We start from the raw sequence: 17304 nt of genomic DNA, 5'->3' as shown, positions 1-17304 counted from the left end.
AAACCTGAGTCCCTGGTGCTGTGAGGCAGCAGTGTTAACCACTGAGCCACTGTGCCACCCTAGAGAGCTTTACTGATACTGGACACTATGGTTCAGCGATAGGACATGTAAAAGAAAATAGATTAGATTGGATGAGGTTATCTAGTTTTGTGTTATGTGAGTTGAAATTACAGTGTCTGGTGGGATTCTGCCTAAGCAACATTTAATCTCTAGTGTTTAACACTGACATCCTAGAGGAGATTTACCATTTGCTCTCTAAAACACGGATCAGTTGGAGTTTGGCCCAGTGTATTGTTTATGTTCTCATTGATTTTACTGAAAATTCCATAGATTGTTAAGAAAATATTCTGTGTACTGTCAACGCCCTGTAACTGTCTGAGGTTCTTTAATTTCTATGCTCTACCAGTTCCAACACCTTACATCGTGCTATATTTAGTCTCAATGGGCTGAATGGCTGCCTTTGGTTCCATAATGGCGCCCTGATTCTACTGTGCCTGACCTCATTTTATCTAAATATTACACAAATTCCAGGTGAGAGTCTTATCTTTCACAACAGCACCACACCCTCCTCCCCCTGCACCCGTACGCCCCAGTTAGGAATTATTAACATTCACAAATCCCAGCTCTGCTGTCTAGCAGCTTCACACTCCCTCCTCACAATCCTGGCCCCTCAATCCTGGCAACGCAAACAGTTCACAGTTTGTAGTGAAACAAACTTGTTCCCATCAATGCTGCAATGTTATTCCCAGATCTATCCTCTCAGAAATGCCAAATCCCAAAAGACCTTGCCGTTATCCTTCAGTAACTCCAGTGTAACTGGAAACTGCCGTCCTCATTTCAGTCTCATTCCAGCGTGGAGATATTCTCTCCTTTAGACAAAGGGTGACCATGTCGATTATCAGAAAAACCCATCTGGTTCACTAACATCCCTTCGGGAAGGAAACTGCCATCCTTACCTGGTCTGGCTTATATGTGACTCCAGACCCACAGCAACGTGGTTGACTCCTAACTGCCCTCTGGGATGGGCAATAAATATTGGCATAGCCAGCAATGCCCTCACCCCACGAATGAATATAGAAAAACAAAACCTCAGCAAATACTGTAGCCAAAGAAAAGATCTGCTACCAGAAGCCAGCTTTTGAATCCAGGCATCTACTGGATATAAGATGAATAGCTGTGTAAAAGGTGTGTATAGTTGTGTAAAAGGTGTGTATAGCCCTGTTTCGGCACAAGATTGTCATCGTATTTATCACATCATGAGCAAACGGCAAGAAATTTGGTGGAATTGAAAATTAAACGATCTCAGTTGTGCAGGAAGGGAATGGATTGCAGTCCTGTGATTGTAAATTTTCCGAAGTTCCTGTGTGTTTTCTGGCGCAAAAATCACAATATTTAACAAAACAAGGTGAAGACTTAGAAATGAACGGAGGCCGTTATCAGTGCCATCTCCTTCACAGCAGTTAGAGTTCTCGCTTGTCCATAAGACCAGAAGAAGTAGGAACTGGAGTAGGTCATTTAGCTCCTCAAGCACACTAATGAACAGTGCACCATTCAATAGGATCTAACGTTCTCCCTGTTCACGTTCCTGCCTTTCCTGCTGTATTTCGATTCCCCGACTGATAAGAATGTAACTATCTCAGCCTTATATATGCTCAAGAACTCTGCAGCAGAGGTCTCTTTGGTAGGGAATTCCAAAGACTCACAACCCTCCGAGAGAAGAAATTCCTCCCCATCTCAATCTCAAATTGGCCCCTTTATTCTGAAACTATGCATTCTGGCCCTCGACTCTCCCAAGCAGGGGGGCCATCCTCTCCGTTGTTACTTTGTCAAGCACCCTTATGAATCCTACATGTTTCAATTATATCGCCTCTGATTTTTCTAAACTCCAATGAGTAGAGTCCCAACTTGTTTTGTCTTTGCTCATAAAACAGCTCGCCCAAACCGGGGATCAGTCCAGTGATTGTCTTTGTCCATCGCATTAAAAGTTAAAAGTAGCTTTTCTCATTTTCACAGTTTATCTGGTAGAACCAAGAAAAAGTCAAGCCTTTTAAGAATTATATCAAGACTATATTAAATTGTGAAATGTATTAAATTTACTTCCCAGATTTCGACCACCTTCATATTCCTTGATTCTGTTTTTTGTCGCTCATACAGTGATATAACTTTAAAATAACTTGGTGTGATCATGCTAATGTTCCTCTCTGTGATACTGACAATGTTGCTGACTGAGCTGATGTTTTTAATAGAGAACAGAGCCCAGTCCCCAGAGTCATATACATTTCTAAGTGTGCTCATCCAATGCCTGTTTGTTTCTGCAGCTGTTTGGAGATGTTTGCTATCATTGTAACCACGTGATTGAGGGAGATGGTAAGTGCATCTTTCAGAGTCAGTGCATTGAACTGTGATCCTCACACAAACAGATCATCATTCTTCTGAGCATTATCTGTCTGCTTTATGGTAGTGACTCAATCATTACACTATGATGGCAGTTCCTAATTCTATAAGTTCCCATTTCCACTCTTCATCCTGTTTCCTGTCCCCAGTCCTCATCCTGGGCTAACAGCACCCTGACCCATGCCAAGTGTGACAAGAAAATCTCATTGTTGTTCTTGGCCATTCAACCCATCTCCTCCATACTGGCCCTCAGCAGGGAGCAGTTCCCCTAGATTCCCAACCCCCTGCCTTCACCCAGTAGCCCTGCAACTTCCTTCTCTTCGACAGTGCTCCAATTTCCTTTACAATGTCAGAATGAGAACCTGCCTTTACTAAACTCTCAGGCATTGCATGCCAGGTCCTATTCGCTCCTTGTGTATAAAAGTTTCTCCTCGTGTCATACTGCTTCTTATGCCGAACACCTTAATTCTCTGCACTCTGCCTCTCTGTCCTTTCTTTAAACAGATCTTCCCCCTTCCACTCTGCCAGAGCTCTCATGATGTTGAATATCACAGTCAAATGCCTCAAAAACAGCCCCAGCTTCTCCAGTCCATTCACATTAACTAATGTTCCCCTTCCCTGGAACCATTCCCCTGAATTTTTTTCCACATTCTCTGTAATGCCTTCAATTTCTTCCTAAACTGCTCTGAACGTTGCAGTTGTAGAGCAAGCCAGTGTTTTGCGGAACAAGGAACTAAAACACCAGTGGATGCTCGAAATCCGAAGCAAAATCAAAAAAATTTGGGATACAGACTGGCTCAAACACAGAGAAATTGAGTCTCTGCTTCAGCTCATGACCCTCTCATCAGAACACTGTAGACAGAGTTTTACACGTTTTCTACAACTCCATTTCTCTTTGTCCCCAGTTAGAAAATTCAAAATCCTTTATGCTTTATTAGCCATCCCTGCGTTATCTCACTCCCTATTCTAACTCTCAACTTAACAACTGACTTCATCAAAGTGTTATCACCGTTTCCAATACTGTCACAATTTCAATACACTGCTGAAAAACTTTGGCCAATAATTACTCAATCAGATGATAACTTTGCTCCGGCCCAATTTTCTAGCCGTTATGCTGTTGCTGCTTTTATCTCAAGGGGGTTCAATTTTGATAAAATCTCTTCAAACGCCTCTTGAAAGTCAGATCCACAGCGCTGACTGCTCTGCCCCTATCCAAACTCTCTGTCACCTCATCGAAACACTCCATCAGGTTTGTCGGGCAGGATGTCCCCCGATCGAATCTGTGCCCCTGGCTTCGCTGGTGCTCTGGTTGTTAATTTTCCCCTGGATGGTCGGTTCTAAAAGCTGCCCTGGTACTGAGACCATATTGGCTGGTGTCAACCTCTGACACTTGCTTTGGGTCAGGACTGTAACATTTACAGTTCTCCGATGTTCTGAAGCCATCCCCATATTTGAGCTGGAGAGAGGATTTTGACTGAGTCTCCCCGGTTTCTGCCCCTTGTGTCCCTCAGCAACCAATAACGTACCACAGCCGCAAAGGGTGAGGTATGCATTCCAGATGCTGCTGCTCTCTAAAGTATCTCCACTTCATCCCATTCCATTATTTCGACACCTTGGAGATTTACATTAGATTTAGCAAGTTCCTCTTCCTCAGTAAACCCTGATGCGCTGTACCTGTTCAGAACTTTAATCATATCCCTGTCTCCATGGATAGATCTCCATTTTGGTATGTGATGATCCTTCCTGATTCTCTGACATCACTTTCCCTGTTCATGTATCCTTGGAAGATTTTTTGGATTCTCTGTGATATTGGCTACCCAACAATAGTCAACCATGTTCCTATGCTGTCTCTTTGCTGCTCTTATTTCCTGTTTTACTGTCTCTCTCCTTCCTTCTCCCTTGTATGACCAACTTGACCAAACATCTCCTTTTGCAGCCTGTCCTACTGCCTAACTGTTTTGCTTCATGTCGCCATTGTTGCCATTTCCTCCTGGTTTGCGAATGGATCGAGACTATGGCTTGACCAGCTTGACCTACTAGTTACCTCGGTTATATTTCTGCTTGCCACATTTTGACTCCAACTCCTCCTCGATTTGCAGGAACTAGGTCACCTCTGAGTAGGTACATTTTTAGGCTGTGTTGCTCCTCGTCCTACTCCATAACTAACCTGACCTCACAAGATATGATCACTATTCCTGAGATGTGTCAGTGGATATACCAATGGAATCAGAGCGAAATACTCAGTTGAATGAAGGAATCAATACTTTCTCAATGCGTGGTGTTGAACACAATGATTGTATAATGTGTTAAAGCTAAAGGATTCTGGAGGGTATTGGATGATCATTTGGACAGAAATAGTGTGCAAGGAAATGGGGAGAAAGCAGGAGATTGTTGCGAGGTAATGACATTCATTTGAAGAGCCAGCGTGGGCATGATGGGCTGAATGGCCTATTTCTGCCCTGAATCATTTCTGTGATGCTGTGTGTTGCGATGAGGTGACAGATTTGCAAAAGGCGATTGAAGGAGCTACTTGGGGACATAGCAGGAACTAATTCCTCTGGTGGGAGAGCCCAGAACAAGGGGTGATCACCTTGAATTTCGAGCCTGGCCAATCAGGAAAGCACTCTTCCCTCAAAAAAGGTGTGGACATTTGGAACTCTCTTTGTCAAAGAAGGGCTGGTGGGGTGTGGCTCATTTGGACGTTACAAAAAGGAGATTCATGTTGAGCAAGTCACAGTTTGCAGAACCAAGTGTGGCAGTGGAGTTAAAATACAGATCGACAGTGGTGCAGTTGAAAAACAGAACAGGCTTGAGGGGGTGAACGGCCTCCTCCTATTCCCCTAAGCCATGAGACTGTTTCAAATGAGGAGATGGATAATGAGAGTAGAATCACTGGTATGATGGGACTGTAATTGGATTAGTAATCCCAAAACCCTGGGGTTACAATCCCAGTGGAATTGAAATTCATTGAATGAAAAATTCAGAATGAAAATCTCATGGTGCCTATTGATGATTGTAAAATCCCATTGGTTCACTAATGTCCTTTGGGAAAAGAAACCTGGTCTACACGTGACTCCAGACCCATACTAATATGGTTGACTCTTAACCACCCTCTGAAATGGCCCAGTTAGCCAATCAATTCAAGGACAACTTGGGGGATGGACAACAAGTGCTGACCTAACATGGCCGTATCCTGTGAAGGAATAAGCAAACAAATGCTTAAAGGATTTGTTCGAGTAGAAAGAGACAGTCAGAGTAATGTCTACATGTCAAGGTTGAACTATTGTTTCGAACAAGGACATAATGGGACATAATGGAAAGCTGCATTGACATAACTTAATGCAGGCTTCAGCAGGGAGAACCAGGCCTCGTGCTGCTCTTGACGATAGAGAGTGGGTGAGAGACTGTGCCAGTGATGGCCGTGGTGGAAGGTTTGAGAGCACATACTAACAGTGTCCACCTTCTGTTCCAGTGGTCTCAGCTCTGAACAAGACCTGGTGCGTTCACTGCTTCACCTGTTCCACCTGCAACACCAAGCTCACCCTGAAGTAAGTGGGTACCGTTCGGCTCTTTGACCACCCCGGGCTGCCCCAATGCTCGCTGCGAGCGAGGCCATTCCCGCATTCGGCTCGTTGCGCAACAACTCTGATACTTCAGCTGGAGAGATGGTATGGCTGATGCCTTCCAGGGTCACACAACCGTCTCCTTGCCCTGTGGTCTTCGCCCCCCCCCCCCCCCCCCCCACCACCCAGTCAAACAGGGCAATGCTCGATGGCTGGAGAGAGAGATAATGGGAACTGCAGATGCTGGAGAATCCAAGATAACAAAGTGTGAAGCTGGATGAACACAGCAGGCCAAGCAGCATCTCAGGAGCACAAAAGCTGATGTTTCGGGCCTAGGCCCTTCATCTGATGAAGGGTCTAGGCCCGAAACGTCAGCTTTTGTGCTCCTGAGATGCTGCTTGGCCTGCTGTGTTCATCCAGCTTCACACTTTGTTATCTTGAATGCTCGATGGCAGCTTTGTACTGAATTAACGCTCCTCGGAATTCTTAAAATCTCCCCAGAGATTTTGAGCTCGGATGAAATAAAATGAGCTGGGACTTTAGCTGCCAACTCCTATCGAACAACTCCCAAACTTCAGGACATGAAGTGAAAATGGGGCTTACAGAATCTTACAGAACAGGAGGAGTCCATGCAGCCCATATCTTGGACGTTCAAAAAAAACCGCCACACTTTCCCCATTGTCCTGACACTAATGTGCACCATGAACCCGCCCCCCGCCCCGCCCGCCCCGCCCGACTCCCCCACCAGCTTTGGGTAGTTATCCACTTCCTTTTCAGAAGCTGCCTTCCACACCTTTCCAGACAGTGCGTGTACAAAATCAATACTTCACATCTCCCCCTCTGCTTTTACCAGCATACTCTCTGTTTATTGACCCTGATGCCGAAGGCCCCTAGGAAATCTGCCATTACCCTTCCAGGCTGTAGGCTGCCGCTGTCTCTCGGTGGAACTGAAGTCCTGCATCCCTGCTCCCATACCGGTAAATCAGCCGCCAGATCCTCACATCTTGGCATCATTCCTTAAAGCCTGGTCATCACCCTGTGTATTGGTTTAAAGTCCTGTCAGGTTCATCAGTGCCCCTTTCGGGAAGGAATCTGCCTTCCTTACCTGATCTGGCCGACACGTGACTCCAGACCCTCAGCAGTGTGTTGGCTGTTAACAGCCCTCCCTGGGTGACGGATGCTGGCTGATCTAGAAACATCCCTGTCCTGCGAGCGGATTTAAATGAAACCGGTGGCTCAGTGGGTAGCACTGCTGCCTCACAGCGCCGGGGACCCAGGTTCGATTCCACCCTCGGGTGACTGTCCGTGTGGAGTTTGCCCGTTCTCCCCGTGTCTGCGTGGGTTTCCTCCCACAGTCCAAAGATGTGTAGGATAGGTGGATTGGCTGTGCTAAATTTCCTGCTGTGTTCAGGGGTGTGTTATAGGGGGATGGGTCGGGGTGGGATGCTCTGTGGGACAGTGTAGACTTGTTGGGCTGAAGGGCCTGTTTCCACACTGTGGGGATCCTATGAAATCGTTAAAAGGTTTTAAGGAATTTTGTACTCCCTGTATCCAGTCACAAGGCCCGAGATACGTTTATAACTGAGCTGGAGTGGACCTTACAGAGTGGGATTTAGAGGTAGGAGTCAGGCCCTCCCACCCACTCTGCCATTTTTACTCACCTCTCAGTCGCAAGCCTGCTCAATTTTAGTTGTCCCACAGCTTCATGGGAAGTGTCCGACTGTTATTTCTGCCTGAAATCGGCCGCTATTGTACCAGACTGGGATCCTCGCTCTAACATCACTGCCCATGTCACTGAAGGTACAGTTAGCCTGTAGCACGGGGGATAACCGTACTATTTACTGTATGAAATGAGCCTGTTGATCAGGCAGCAGAAATAATTTCCTTCGGCATTCACTGGCTGTAAATCAGCTCTCCCTGCCCTCCAGCACACGTCCTCGCCTGACTCAGTCCATTCACGTCAGTAATCAGCCTTGGTGTTCCACCCTCCCAACACAGTCACAGAGTCATTCAGCACGGAAACAGGCCCTTCAGATCAAATTGTCCGTGCTGACCACATCTCCTAAACTGTCCTAGACCCATTTGCCTGCGTTTGGCTCATAAACCTTTCCTATCCATGCACTTGCCAGAACATCTTTTAAATGTATAATTGTACCCACTTCCTCTGGCAGCTCGTTCCACATACACGCTAGCCTCGGTGTGAAAAAGTCGGGAAAGGGGGTCCGTTTCCGTGCTGGATGATTCTCGGAATTAGACATGTCTAACTTCCTTCAAATTCCCTTGCTGCAAGGACAACAGTCCCAGCTGTTCCGGTCTCACCTTGTGGCTAAAAGTCCCTGATCCCTAGAATGGAAATGCTTGAGTTGCCGTTTGGTTTGGAGCTAAACTGCCTTTGAATCGGATGTCCTTGCAAACATGCTTCGGGCTTTGAGAGCTGAGGCTGCTGTATCTTTTTCTTGTCTTGTGCCAGGAATAAGTTTGTGGAATTTGAGATGAAGCCTGTCTGTAAGATGTGCTACAAGAAGTTCCCTTTGGAGCTGAAGAAACGACTGAAGAAGATGTCTGAGAAGGCTGGTCACAAATGAGGCCCTCGGTCTCAAGATCCAGTTGATTCTGCATGATCTCTTCTGTGCTCCATAGCAAATGATCGGTTGCAGTGGATGGGAGAGGCCAGCGGGAGGCAGATGGATGATTAACTGAAACTAACATTTCATAATCATTTTATATATAGGCCAACATTGTATTTTTCAAGGGCTTTTCTTGAGGGCAACCTCTTGACTTTTGACAGTTACCTTTTGGTTTCTGGGGGCCCCCTTTTTCATTCTAACCAACTCATTTAGTCAGTGATGCAATCACGTTGTAACACCACCGCTATGCTCGTGTTGATGCACTGTGTATCCAAGCCCCCTACAGAAACAGAGTTAGAAGAATTCATCAATATCCTCAGTAATTGCTCACACTCCACCAAACCTCCATCCCACTGTGTTTAAATTGACACAACTAGCACTAGTTAGCAACAGACTTTGTTTACAAACGACCTGATGTGCCACAAAATAAATGCTTCACATTTCTCCCTCTGCTTTTATCAGCAACGCTGGTAAACCCATACCCTCTGCTTATTGACCCTGATGCTGAAGGCCTGTATTAAATCTGCCATTACCCTTCCCTACTCTAGGCTGCTCCTGTCTCTCAGTGGAACTGAAGTCCCACATCCCTGCTCCTATTCTGGTAAATCAAGCCACAGGGGAGAACCAGAGCAGTTCCCCACAGTGTCCATTTGGGACAGTGGCTTTTCTCTGACCGTTTTGTCCGTGGTGGAATTTTCCCTGGTATCTGGGGTATTTTCCCTGGGGGCAGCACGGTGGCTCAGTGGTTGGCATCGCTGCCTCACAGCACCAGGGACCCTGGTTCAATTCCAGACTCGGGTGACTGTCTGTGTGGAGTTTGCACATTCTCCCCGTGTCTGTGCGCGTTTCTTCCCACAGTCCAAAGATGTGCAGGTTAGGTGGATTGGCCATGCTAAGTTCCCTATGATGTCCAAGGATATGCAGGCTAGCAGAGGCAATGGCCTGGTGGTATAACTGCTGGACTGTTAATCCGTAGACCCAGATAATGCCCTGGTCACTGGGTTCAAATCCTGCCAAAACAGATGATAGAATTTGGATTCAATAAATGTCTCAAATTAAGAGTCTAATGACTTTGAATCCATTGCTAAATGTTGAAAAAACCCATCTGGTTCACCAGTGTCCTTTAGGGAAGGAAACTGCCATCCTTACCTGGTCTGGCCTACATGTGACTCCAGACCCACAGCAACGTGGTTGGCTCTTAACTGCCCTCTGGGCAATTAGGGATGGGCAATAAACGCTGCCTGGCCAGTGATGCCCTCATCCCATGAATAAATATGAAAAAAGGTGGGTCCGCCATGGGAAATGCAGGGTTATGGGGACAGAGTAGGGGGATGGATATGGGCGGGGTGCTCCCCAAAAGGTTGGTGTCAACTCAGTGGGCCGAATGGCCTGCTTCCACACTGTCGGGATTCTGTGATCTGGGGAACTTTTAGGGCAAGCATGTTCACCACCCCCATCTATTTTGTTCCTTGCTTTACATAGTATGTTGGCGGGAAATGATTGTGCAGGTTAATTATTTGCATAATGCCTTTTAATAAGCATAAGGATCAAAATTCAAATTTTGCCAACGCCATTGATAATAGTACAGATCCAAAATTACAAGATAACTTTAGCACTTCCGTCTGCTCTGAACTGTTAACCAGAGATTCCCCCATACACTGATAACCCAAATGCACTCCCCCCCAAATTTTTTAACCCTTCAGAAAATGTAGTGGTTACAATAACTTGCATTTGAGTAGCGCCCTTAACCTAGCCAAAAGTTCCACTTTTACCTGAGTTGCAGTGTCAGCAATTTTTTGGGTTTGCTTTTTTTAAATGGCTTGTCGGTGCTAATTAACGTCCCCATTTCTAAATCAAAGAACAGTACAACACAGGAATGGGCCCTTCAACCCTCCAAGCCTGTGACCTTTTGCCTTTTCATACAAAAACTGTCCTCACTGGGGTCCATATTCCCTCTCTTCCCTTCCTATTCAGGTTTCTGTCCAGGTGCTTTGTGAGTGCTGCTATTTTGTCTGTCTTCGCCACCACCTCCTGCTTCGCACATCTCTTTTAAAGCTCCCCTTGCCCCTACTTTGAACTTGAGTTCGACTTTACATTGATAACAACGTCTCTTTGGCTGGACGGGAAATTGGACTGGAGCATTGTGGGAGGAAGGGTTCCGGTGGGACCAATGCAGTGGGAGTTGATGCTGGATATATAATCCGTGACTCGGGGAATATTTAACTTGGAGGATGTTTTACCCTGTGTCTAATCTATGCTATACCAGATGTGAGCTACCAAATGGACCAGAGTAGAGGGAGCTCAGATACGCTTCCTTTGGAATGCCTAGCCTATCAGTACAGAAGCAGCTACCCTGTGGGATTAACTTTACCTGGCAGTGAGTCAAGGAGCTGATTCACTGGAAGGTTAGTCTAACCTATTGCTAACTTGGGAAGTCGCCAAACTGAAACAACTGGGACCACTTTGAACACAATACTAATATCAACCTCGTAAAAGTCACAAAGCACAATCCAGTCTCAAGTAGCTGCCCTGAGAAGTTTTGTGACATTTCCAGACAGCTGTTAGGGATTTGCTCTTTGGGTGAAAGGTGATTTCCCCAGGGCCCAAAAGGGGAGATTTAGCTGAATGAGTAGATCCAGAGATTGTCCGTTGGCCTCGTGAAGTCTCTCTATCTAACGATTAGCCTGGGCTGAAAGGCACAGGCGAGCTGGTTAGAGTATGAGCTATGTGATCCTGTGTGAGGCGTGAGGTATCATCCCGTTGACCCTGTCCTTCCTTCAGTTGGGTTCAAGCAACAAGCTGTTGTTTAGAATTTGGTGAGATGTGTGGCCTTTTCTGAACCACACAAACAAAGCAATGCTTGGCTTCCCTGGGTTCCTTCAAACTAAAACCAACGCTCTCCCTCTTCCAGACCTACTGGAGAATTATATTGTGAGAAGTCCATGAAGGGGAAATCTCCCTTTCAGAGTGAAGCGGGATTCATGAAGATGGGATTACGGGCTGTTAGAGAGTTTGCAGAAGCTTGGGCCGGTCCACCAGACATTTAGGCTCAAACAACTGAGTTTCTTCACTCAGAGAGTGGTAAGGGCGTAGAATGCCTTGCCTGCCAATGTAGTTAACTCGGTCACATTAGGGGCATTTAAACAGTCCTTGGATAAACATATGGATGATAATGGGATAGTGTAGGGGGAGGGGCTTAGATTAGTTCACAGGTCGGCGCAACATTGAGGGCTGAAGGGCCTGTTCTGCGCAGTATTGTTCTATGTTCTAATAAGGTCTGATCAAGGTCTTGAAACTCGCAAAAGTCCCTGGATGAGGCAGTAGTGAGACAGCGTCCTCATGGCCGGGGGAGAACTAGAGGATGCAGACTTAAAGTGTTTGGTTAGAAGAACCAAAGAGCAACACGAGAGGATACCTCTGAATGCAGCGTGTAGTTAGGATCTGGAATTCACTGCTGGATCATGTTGCAGAGGCTGGGGCTTTTGAAAGGACTTTGGTTTGAGTTACAGCTGAGGGGAAGAAATCTCTAAGGTTTTGGTGTAAGGTTTTTGGAAGAAATCTGTCAGGAGCTGCAGGAGTTGGACAGTTGCCCAACTTGCTTTCTCAGGGGGCTAGCACTGAATTGAAGGACCGAATGGCCTCATTCAGTGCACCAACCGTTCTATTGCCAAGGTCCGGCCCACTTCCCAGGTATGGAGGAAAGCAGCGAGTGTACCATCAGGCACCGGGTTCCCAGGCCACTGAGGGATCTCGGGACTGAAGTTCAAAGCAACTAATGCACACTCCGTCCCACTCTGCGCCAACAATGCTCACTCCCACTGGGTGGGGGCTCAGGCTGACACCCACTTCCCCAAGACATTGCCACATTCCACCTGAGTCCTGGTGGTGTTCGCCTGCGGCAGGCCTTGTAGCGATGTCTTCCCCTTCCTCACTTGACATCTACGTACGCCCCCTCTTCCCAGAATGAATGACTGGACGTGTCCAGCATTGGGAGCCCCCACCATGGTCCTATCCTCGGCCAAAGGCGATGGTGGGGGGGGGGTGCAATTGTACGCACTCGAAGGCCAATATTAACAATTTCAGCTGAGACATCGCAGACTGGTGGCCCAGTGGAGTCTCAAGGACTGGCAGCTTTGAAGCTAGTGCCCTCCATTTCTTCCCTTCTGTCATCGGCTTCATGTGTTGAAGGTGGAGATGCTTCTTCCCCTGCGATAGAGAAACCAAGCAACTTAACAACTGGCTATTGTGTGTGCTGGAGAAACAAGTTACATGCTGCAATCCTCTTTTCTGCTCTTGTAACCAAAACGCCAAACAGCTTAGACAGCTCCGAGATAATGGGAACTGCAGATGCTGGAGAATCCGAGATGACAAAGCATGGGGCTGGACGAACGCAGCAGGCCAAGCAGCATCCCAGGAGCACAAAAGCTGACGTTTCGGGCCTGGACCCTTCAGATCCGGTGGGTGGGGGAGGTCTTTACGACCTCCAAGTGTTCACAGCGATAAAGGATAAATAACTCTTGAGTCTTAACAAGAGGCACTTGTTTTAACCACAACGTGTACTTTATTGCACGATTGGCTAGATACGAGGTACATAGTGCGAGTAATTATTTGTAACTAGCAAATCAGGGATGACATGCCTGACCGCACAGAATCTGGTGCTCGATTCCACCTTCTCCTGATTGGAAGATTGGTTGGTTTTTGACTTGTCTCCGGTTGTGACCTCGATGGAACCCATAAACGATTGTTCCATTGGATGGCCTTTCCTTTCTGTGTGTTCTTTGTGGTAGTCCATATACTTGGAGAACCCTTACCCTCCCTTTGCAAAGGACCTCCTTCTTGGGGTTCTGTCACATGGACAGCCATGGGTTTTATCTGCTCAAGCTCAGTCTCAGGTGACTGCTAGGTTTTGAACCACACAACAGGACGGTGAAATAGGGGAAGGTGAGAACAGTTTGATGTGTGGATTAAGTGTGTCACACCGATCCTTATGTAGATAATTAAAAAATACAGAACCAGCTCTTCCAGACAGGCCTGAGACTCCTCCTGGCCTCCATCATCTTAACCAAGCAACATATCCTGCCTGGCTATGTATCATGTGATTCTCCATGTTCCTTCCTGAATAGGGTGGCACAGTGGCTCAGTGGTTAGCACTGCAGCCTCACAGCGCCAGGGACCTGGGTTCGATTCCAGCCTCAGGTGACTGTCTGTGTGGAGTTTGCACATTCTCCCCGTGTCTGTGTGGGTTTCCTCCCACAGTCCAAAGATGTTTAGGCTAGGTGGATCAGCCATGCTGAATTGCCTGTCATATTCAGGGGTGTGTGGGTTATAGGGGGATGGGTCTGGGTGGGATGCTTCAAGGGGTGGTGTGGACTTGTTGGGCCGAAGGGCCTGTTTCCACACTGCAGGGAATCAAATACATTGATGTTCCTCAGCCCGACTATTTCTTTGGCTACATGATCCTTGTTCTACATTCTGAAGTTCCTCTGCAATTTCTTGTTGGATTTTGTCTGATGTTTATAACTCCCTGATTCCTCCTTATGTGGAAATATTGTCGCCATGGTGACCGTATCAACGTCTCCGTCACACGGCCAGGAGACTTCACGGTTTCTGAAGGAACAACAGCTTGCTCAGTCTTTCCCAATATGCATCACTTCACGTGTTAAAACTTAGGGAACGCTAGTGCCCTTTCTCCACAATGCTCCCATGTTGCTGGTTGATTTAGAATCGCGTATGGCCCTCTCAAGCAGTTGACTGCAATTGCACCTGTACAGCCTGGTTCGACAAGATCCACGATCTCAGGTGGTTTACGGTGACCCTGGTTATACCGCAGGGATTCCCGTTGGAAATGTGTGCCTGTGTGAGCACACATGGAAATTGCGGAGACACAATTTGATGAGATCTGGCCTGTGCTGTTGAATCATGGCGCTGGTCCGGGGGCCCCGAGGTCCATGGGCAGTCTGTCCAAGAGAACAGCTGAGCGAAGTAAACTGGTAAATGGAGGGAAACCTGAGTGAATCACATTCCTGGAATCATAGAACCCCTGTAGCGTGGGAAGAGGTCATTCAGCCAATTGAGTCTGCACCGACCCTCTGAAGGGTCATTCATTCCTGTGGTCAGCATTGCGCAGTCTCTCTGGGGATCAGAGTACAAGCATCAGCCAGGATTACCCTCCTCAGATAATTATATAGCAGTCCGAAGGCTGTCTGCGGAAAAGGTGGCTGTCGTCATTTCTGGGCTTACCTCGAGAAGGACCGAGTGTTGTAATGCGAGTAGGAGCTTTATGTCAAACAGTGTATATTGCTGGATATAGTGAACAGCTGTATAAAGGTCATATTACAAACTGTCTGTAGCTTTATCCTGTTCTGTTTATACAATCTTAATAAAGGAATCAAACCCTTTCTACTATCCTGCCTCACATTTTTAGTAGCTCTGAGATGAACAGGCATAAACTGGACGGGCCTGTCAGAATCCAGCTTGTGTAATCTTTGTATCCAATACATTTACCCAGGACCATGTCTTCACTATTAGCTTCTCTTACATTCTTCATCACATTTATAAACGTCAAAACAGATTAGTTAGAAGCAGGCCATTCAGCCCCATCCCCCTCCACCCCCTCTCGGGCCTGCTCCATCATTCAGTAAGATCATTTCTGTTTGTGCTTCAAACCCACATTGCAATCTCCTCTCCACGCCCCCCCTCCGCCAACTTCTTGACATATTTTGGCTACTATAACTTCACAGCTGGGAATGTTTTCCATTGGCCGTCGTGAGATTGTCAGTAATCCTGGCACATTTCCAGCTGGGAATCAGGAGACTTAGGAGCAGGAGTAGGCCCTGCCCCAGCATTCAGTAACATCATGGCTAATCTACCGAGCCCCAAATTCCCACACTGTCTCTGTATCCCTTAATCATTGAGTCCGTACAGCAGGAAAGCAGGTCATTCGACCCAACAATTCTACACAGACCCTCTGAAGAGCATCCCACCCAGACCCACTGCATTTCCCACGGCTAACCCAACTAGCCTATACATCTATAGGCAACTTAACCACAGCCTAACCTGCACATGTTTGGACTGTGCGAGGAAACCAAAACACCGAGAGCAAACTCATGGGGAGAATGTGCAAACTCCACACAGACAGTCGCCTGAGGCTGGAATCCAACCCGGGTCCCTGATGCTGTGAGGCTGCAGTGCTAACATTTGTGCCAAACTGTCCCGCTAATGTCCAAGGATCATTTCTTTCTTCAACACAGGAACAGTGGCGTTGAGTTAACAAAAATATGAGGCTAAGGTCAACAGCCAAGGGGGTCAGAGGATGTGGGGCCGAAAACAGGAAAATGGTGATGAGATCCCGAAGATATCAGCCATGACCTTGCCAAATGAGGGAGCAGCCTCAAAGGGGCTGAACAGCCTTCTCCTGTTCCTAATTCAGACACGTTTGTGCATTAATATGGATGCTGAACAGCTGAGGACCCGCACTTCTCAAGAGCTCCTTGTTTGGTCTTACATGGGATGTGGGGGGCAGAATTTATCAGCCATCCCTAATTGCCCTTCGATTGATTGACTCTCTGGGCCATTTTGGAGGGTAGATCAGAGTCAATTGCTCAAGTTCTGGCAGGGGAATTGAGTTTAAGAGCCGCAAGGTTATGCTGCAGGCCTACAAAAGTCTGGCTAGACCACACTTGGAATATTATGTTCAGCTCTGGTCGCCTCATTATAGGAAAGATGTGGAAGCTTTAGAGATGGAGCAGAGGAGATTTACCAGGATGTTGCCTGGAGTGAAGGGCAGGTCTTATGAGGAAATGTTGAGGGAGTTAGGGCTTTTCTCATTGGAGCGAAAAAGCATGAGAGGTAACGACATAGGTTTACAAGATGATGAGAGGCATACATAGAATGGATAGCTGGAGACTTTTTCCCAGCGTGGAAATGACTATCACGAAGGGACATAATTTTAATGTGATTGGAGGAAGGTATAGAGGAGATGTCAGAGGTAGGTACTTTGCACAGAGAGTGGCAGGCGTGTGGAATGGCGGCCGGCAGCAGTAGTGTAGTCAGATACATTAGGGACATTTAAGTGACTCTTGGATAGGGACATGGATGATAGTAAAATGCAGGGTATGCAGAGTAGATTGATCTTAGAGTGGGATAGTAGGTTGGCACAACATCATGGGCCGAAAGGCCTGTACTGTTCTATGTTTGGCGTCATTTATGTACAAAACTGGGTAAAGACGGTAGATTTCCTTCCTTGAAGGTCATTAATGAATCAATTTTTTTTGGGGCAGTCGATACTGATTGTCATTGTTGAATGAGATTTTAACTCCAGGTTATTACTGAATTCATGTTTCACCACCTGCTATGATGACATTCAAACCATGTCTCCAGAACATCAGCCCAGGTTCTGGATTACCAATAGGGCACTGACATTACCACTACACCTCGCCAAGTAATCTTAGAGTCAAACAAACATTCTGTGCTGAGGAGCTCTCCACTTGGGTTCACACAGTATTCTCTGCATCAGAATTTCAAGCCTGTTGATGTGATCAACATTTACCCGACCCTCCGAAACGAGGGATTCATTGTACTCATTGGGTGATCTGACCCTCCCAGGACTTCCTGGTTTTCCCTGATGCCTCCCCTAGGGGTGGCCTCGATGCCTATGTTTTCAGTAACACACCCAGGACAAAGTAACAAACAAATGGCTTCCACTGCAAGTGATTCCAAGC

At 46.8% G+C, this 17304-nt stretch overlaps 1 protein-coding gene across 4 annotated transcripts in view; it reads left to right on the top strand.

Annotated features, from left to right (window-relative positions):
* Nucleotides 1-14964, top strand: part of LOC125457752 (LIM and senescent cell antigen-like-containing domain protein 2) — a 96128-nt gene extending 81164 nt beyond the window's left edge. For all 4 annotated transcript variants that reach the window (XM_048542338.2, XM_059650967.1, XM_059650966.1 and 1 more), the window contains 3 exons: nucleotides 2319-2367; nucleotides 5867-5942; nucleotides 8428-14964. In XM_048542338.2, coding sequence (XP_048398295.1) covers nucleotides 2319-2367; nucleotides 5867-5942; nucleotides 8428-8542 — 240 coding nt within the window. In that variant the 3' untranslated portion in view covers nucleotides 8543-14964. The remainder of the gene's footprint in view (nucleotides 1-2318; nucleotides 2368-5866; nucleotides 5943-8427) is intronic.
* The last annotated feature ends 2340 nt before the right edge of the window (nucleotides 14965-17304 follow it).

The sequence above is a fragment of the Stegostoma tigrinum genome, chromosome 14 (genome assembly GCF_030684315.1).
Source record: "Stegostoma tigrinum isolate sSteTig4 chromosome 14, sSteTig4.hap1, whole genome shotgun sequence".
NCBI lineage: Eukaryota > Metazoa > Chordata > Chondrichthyes > Orectolobiformes > Stegostomatidae > Stegostoma > Stegostoma tigrinum.
Note: the sequence above shows the minus strand (reverse complement) of the source record. Positions and strands in the feature narration are given on the sequence as shown.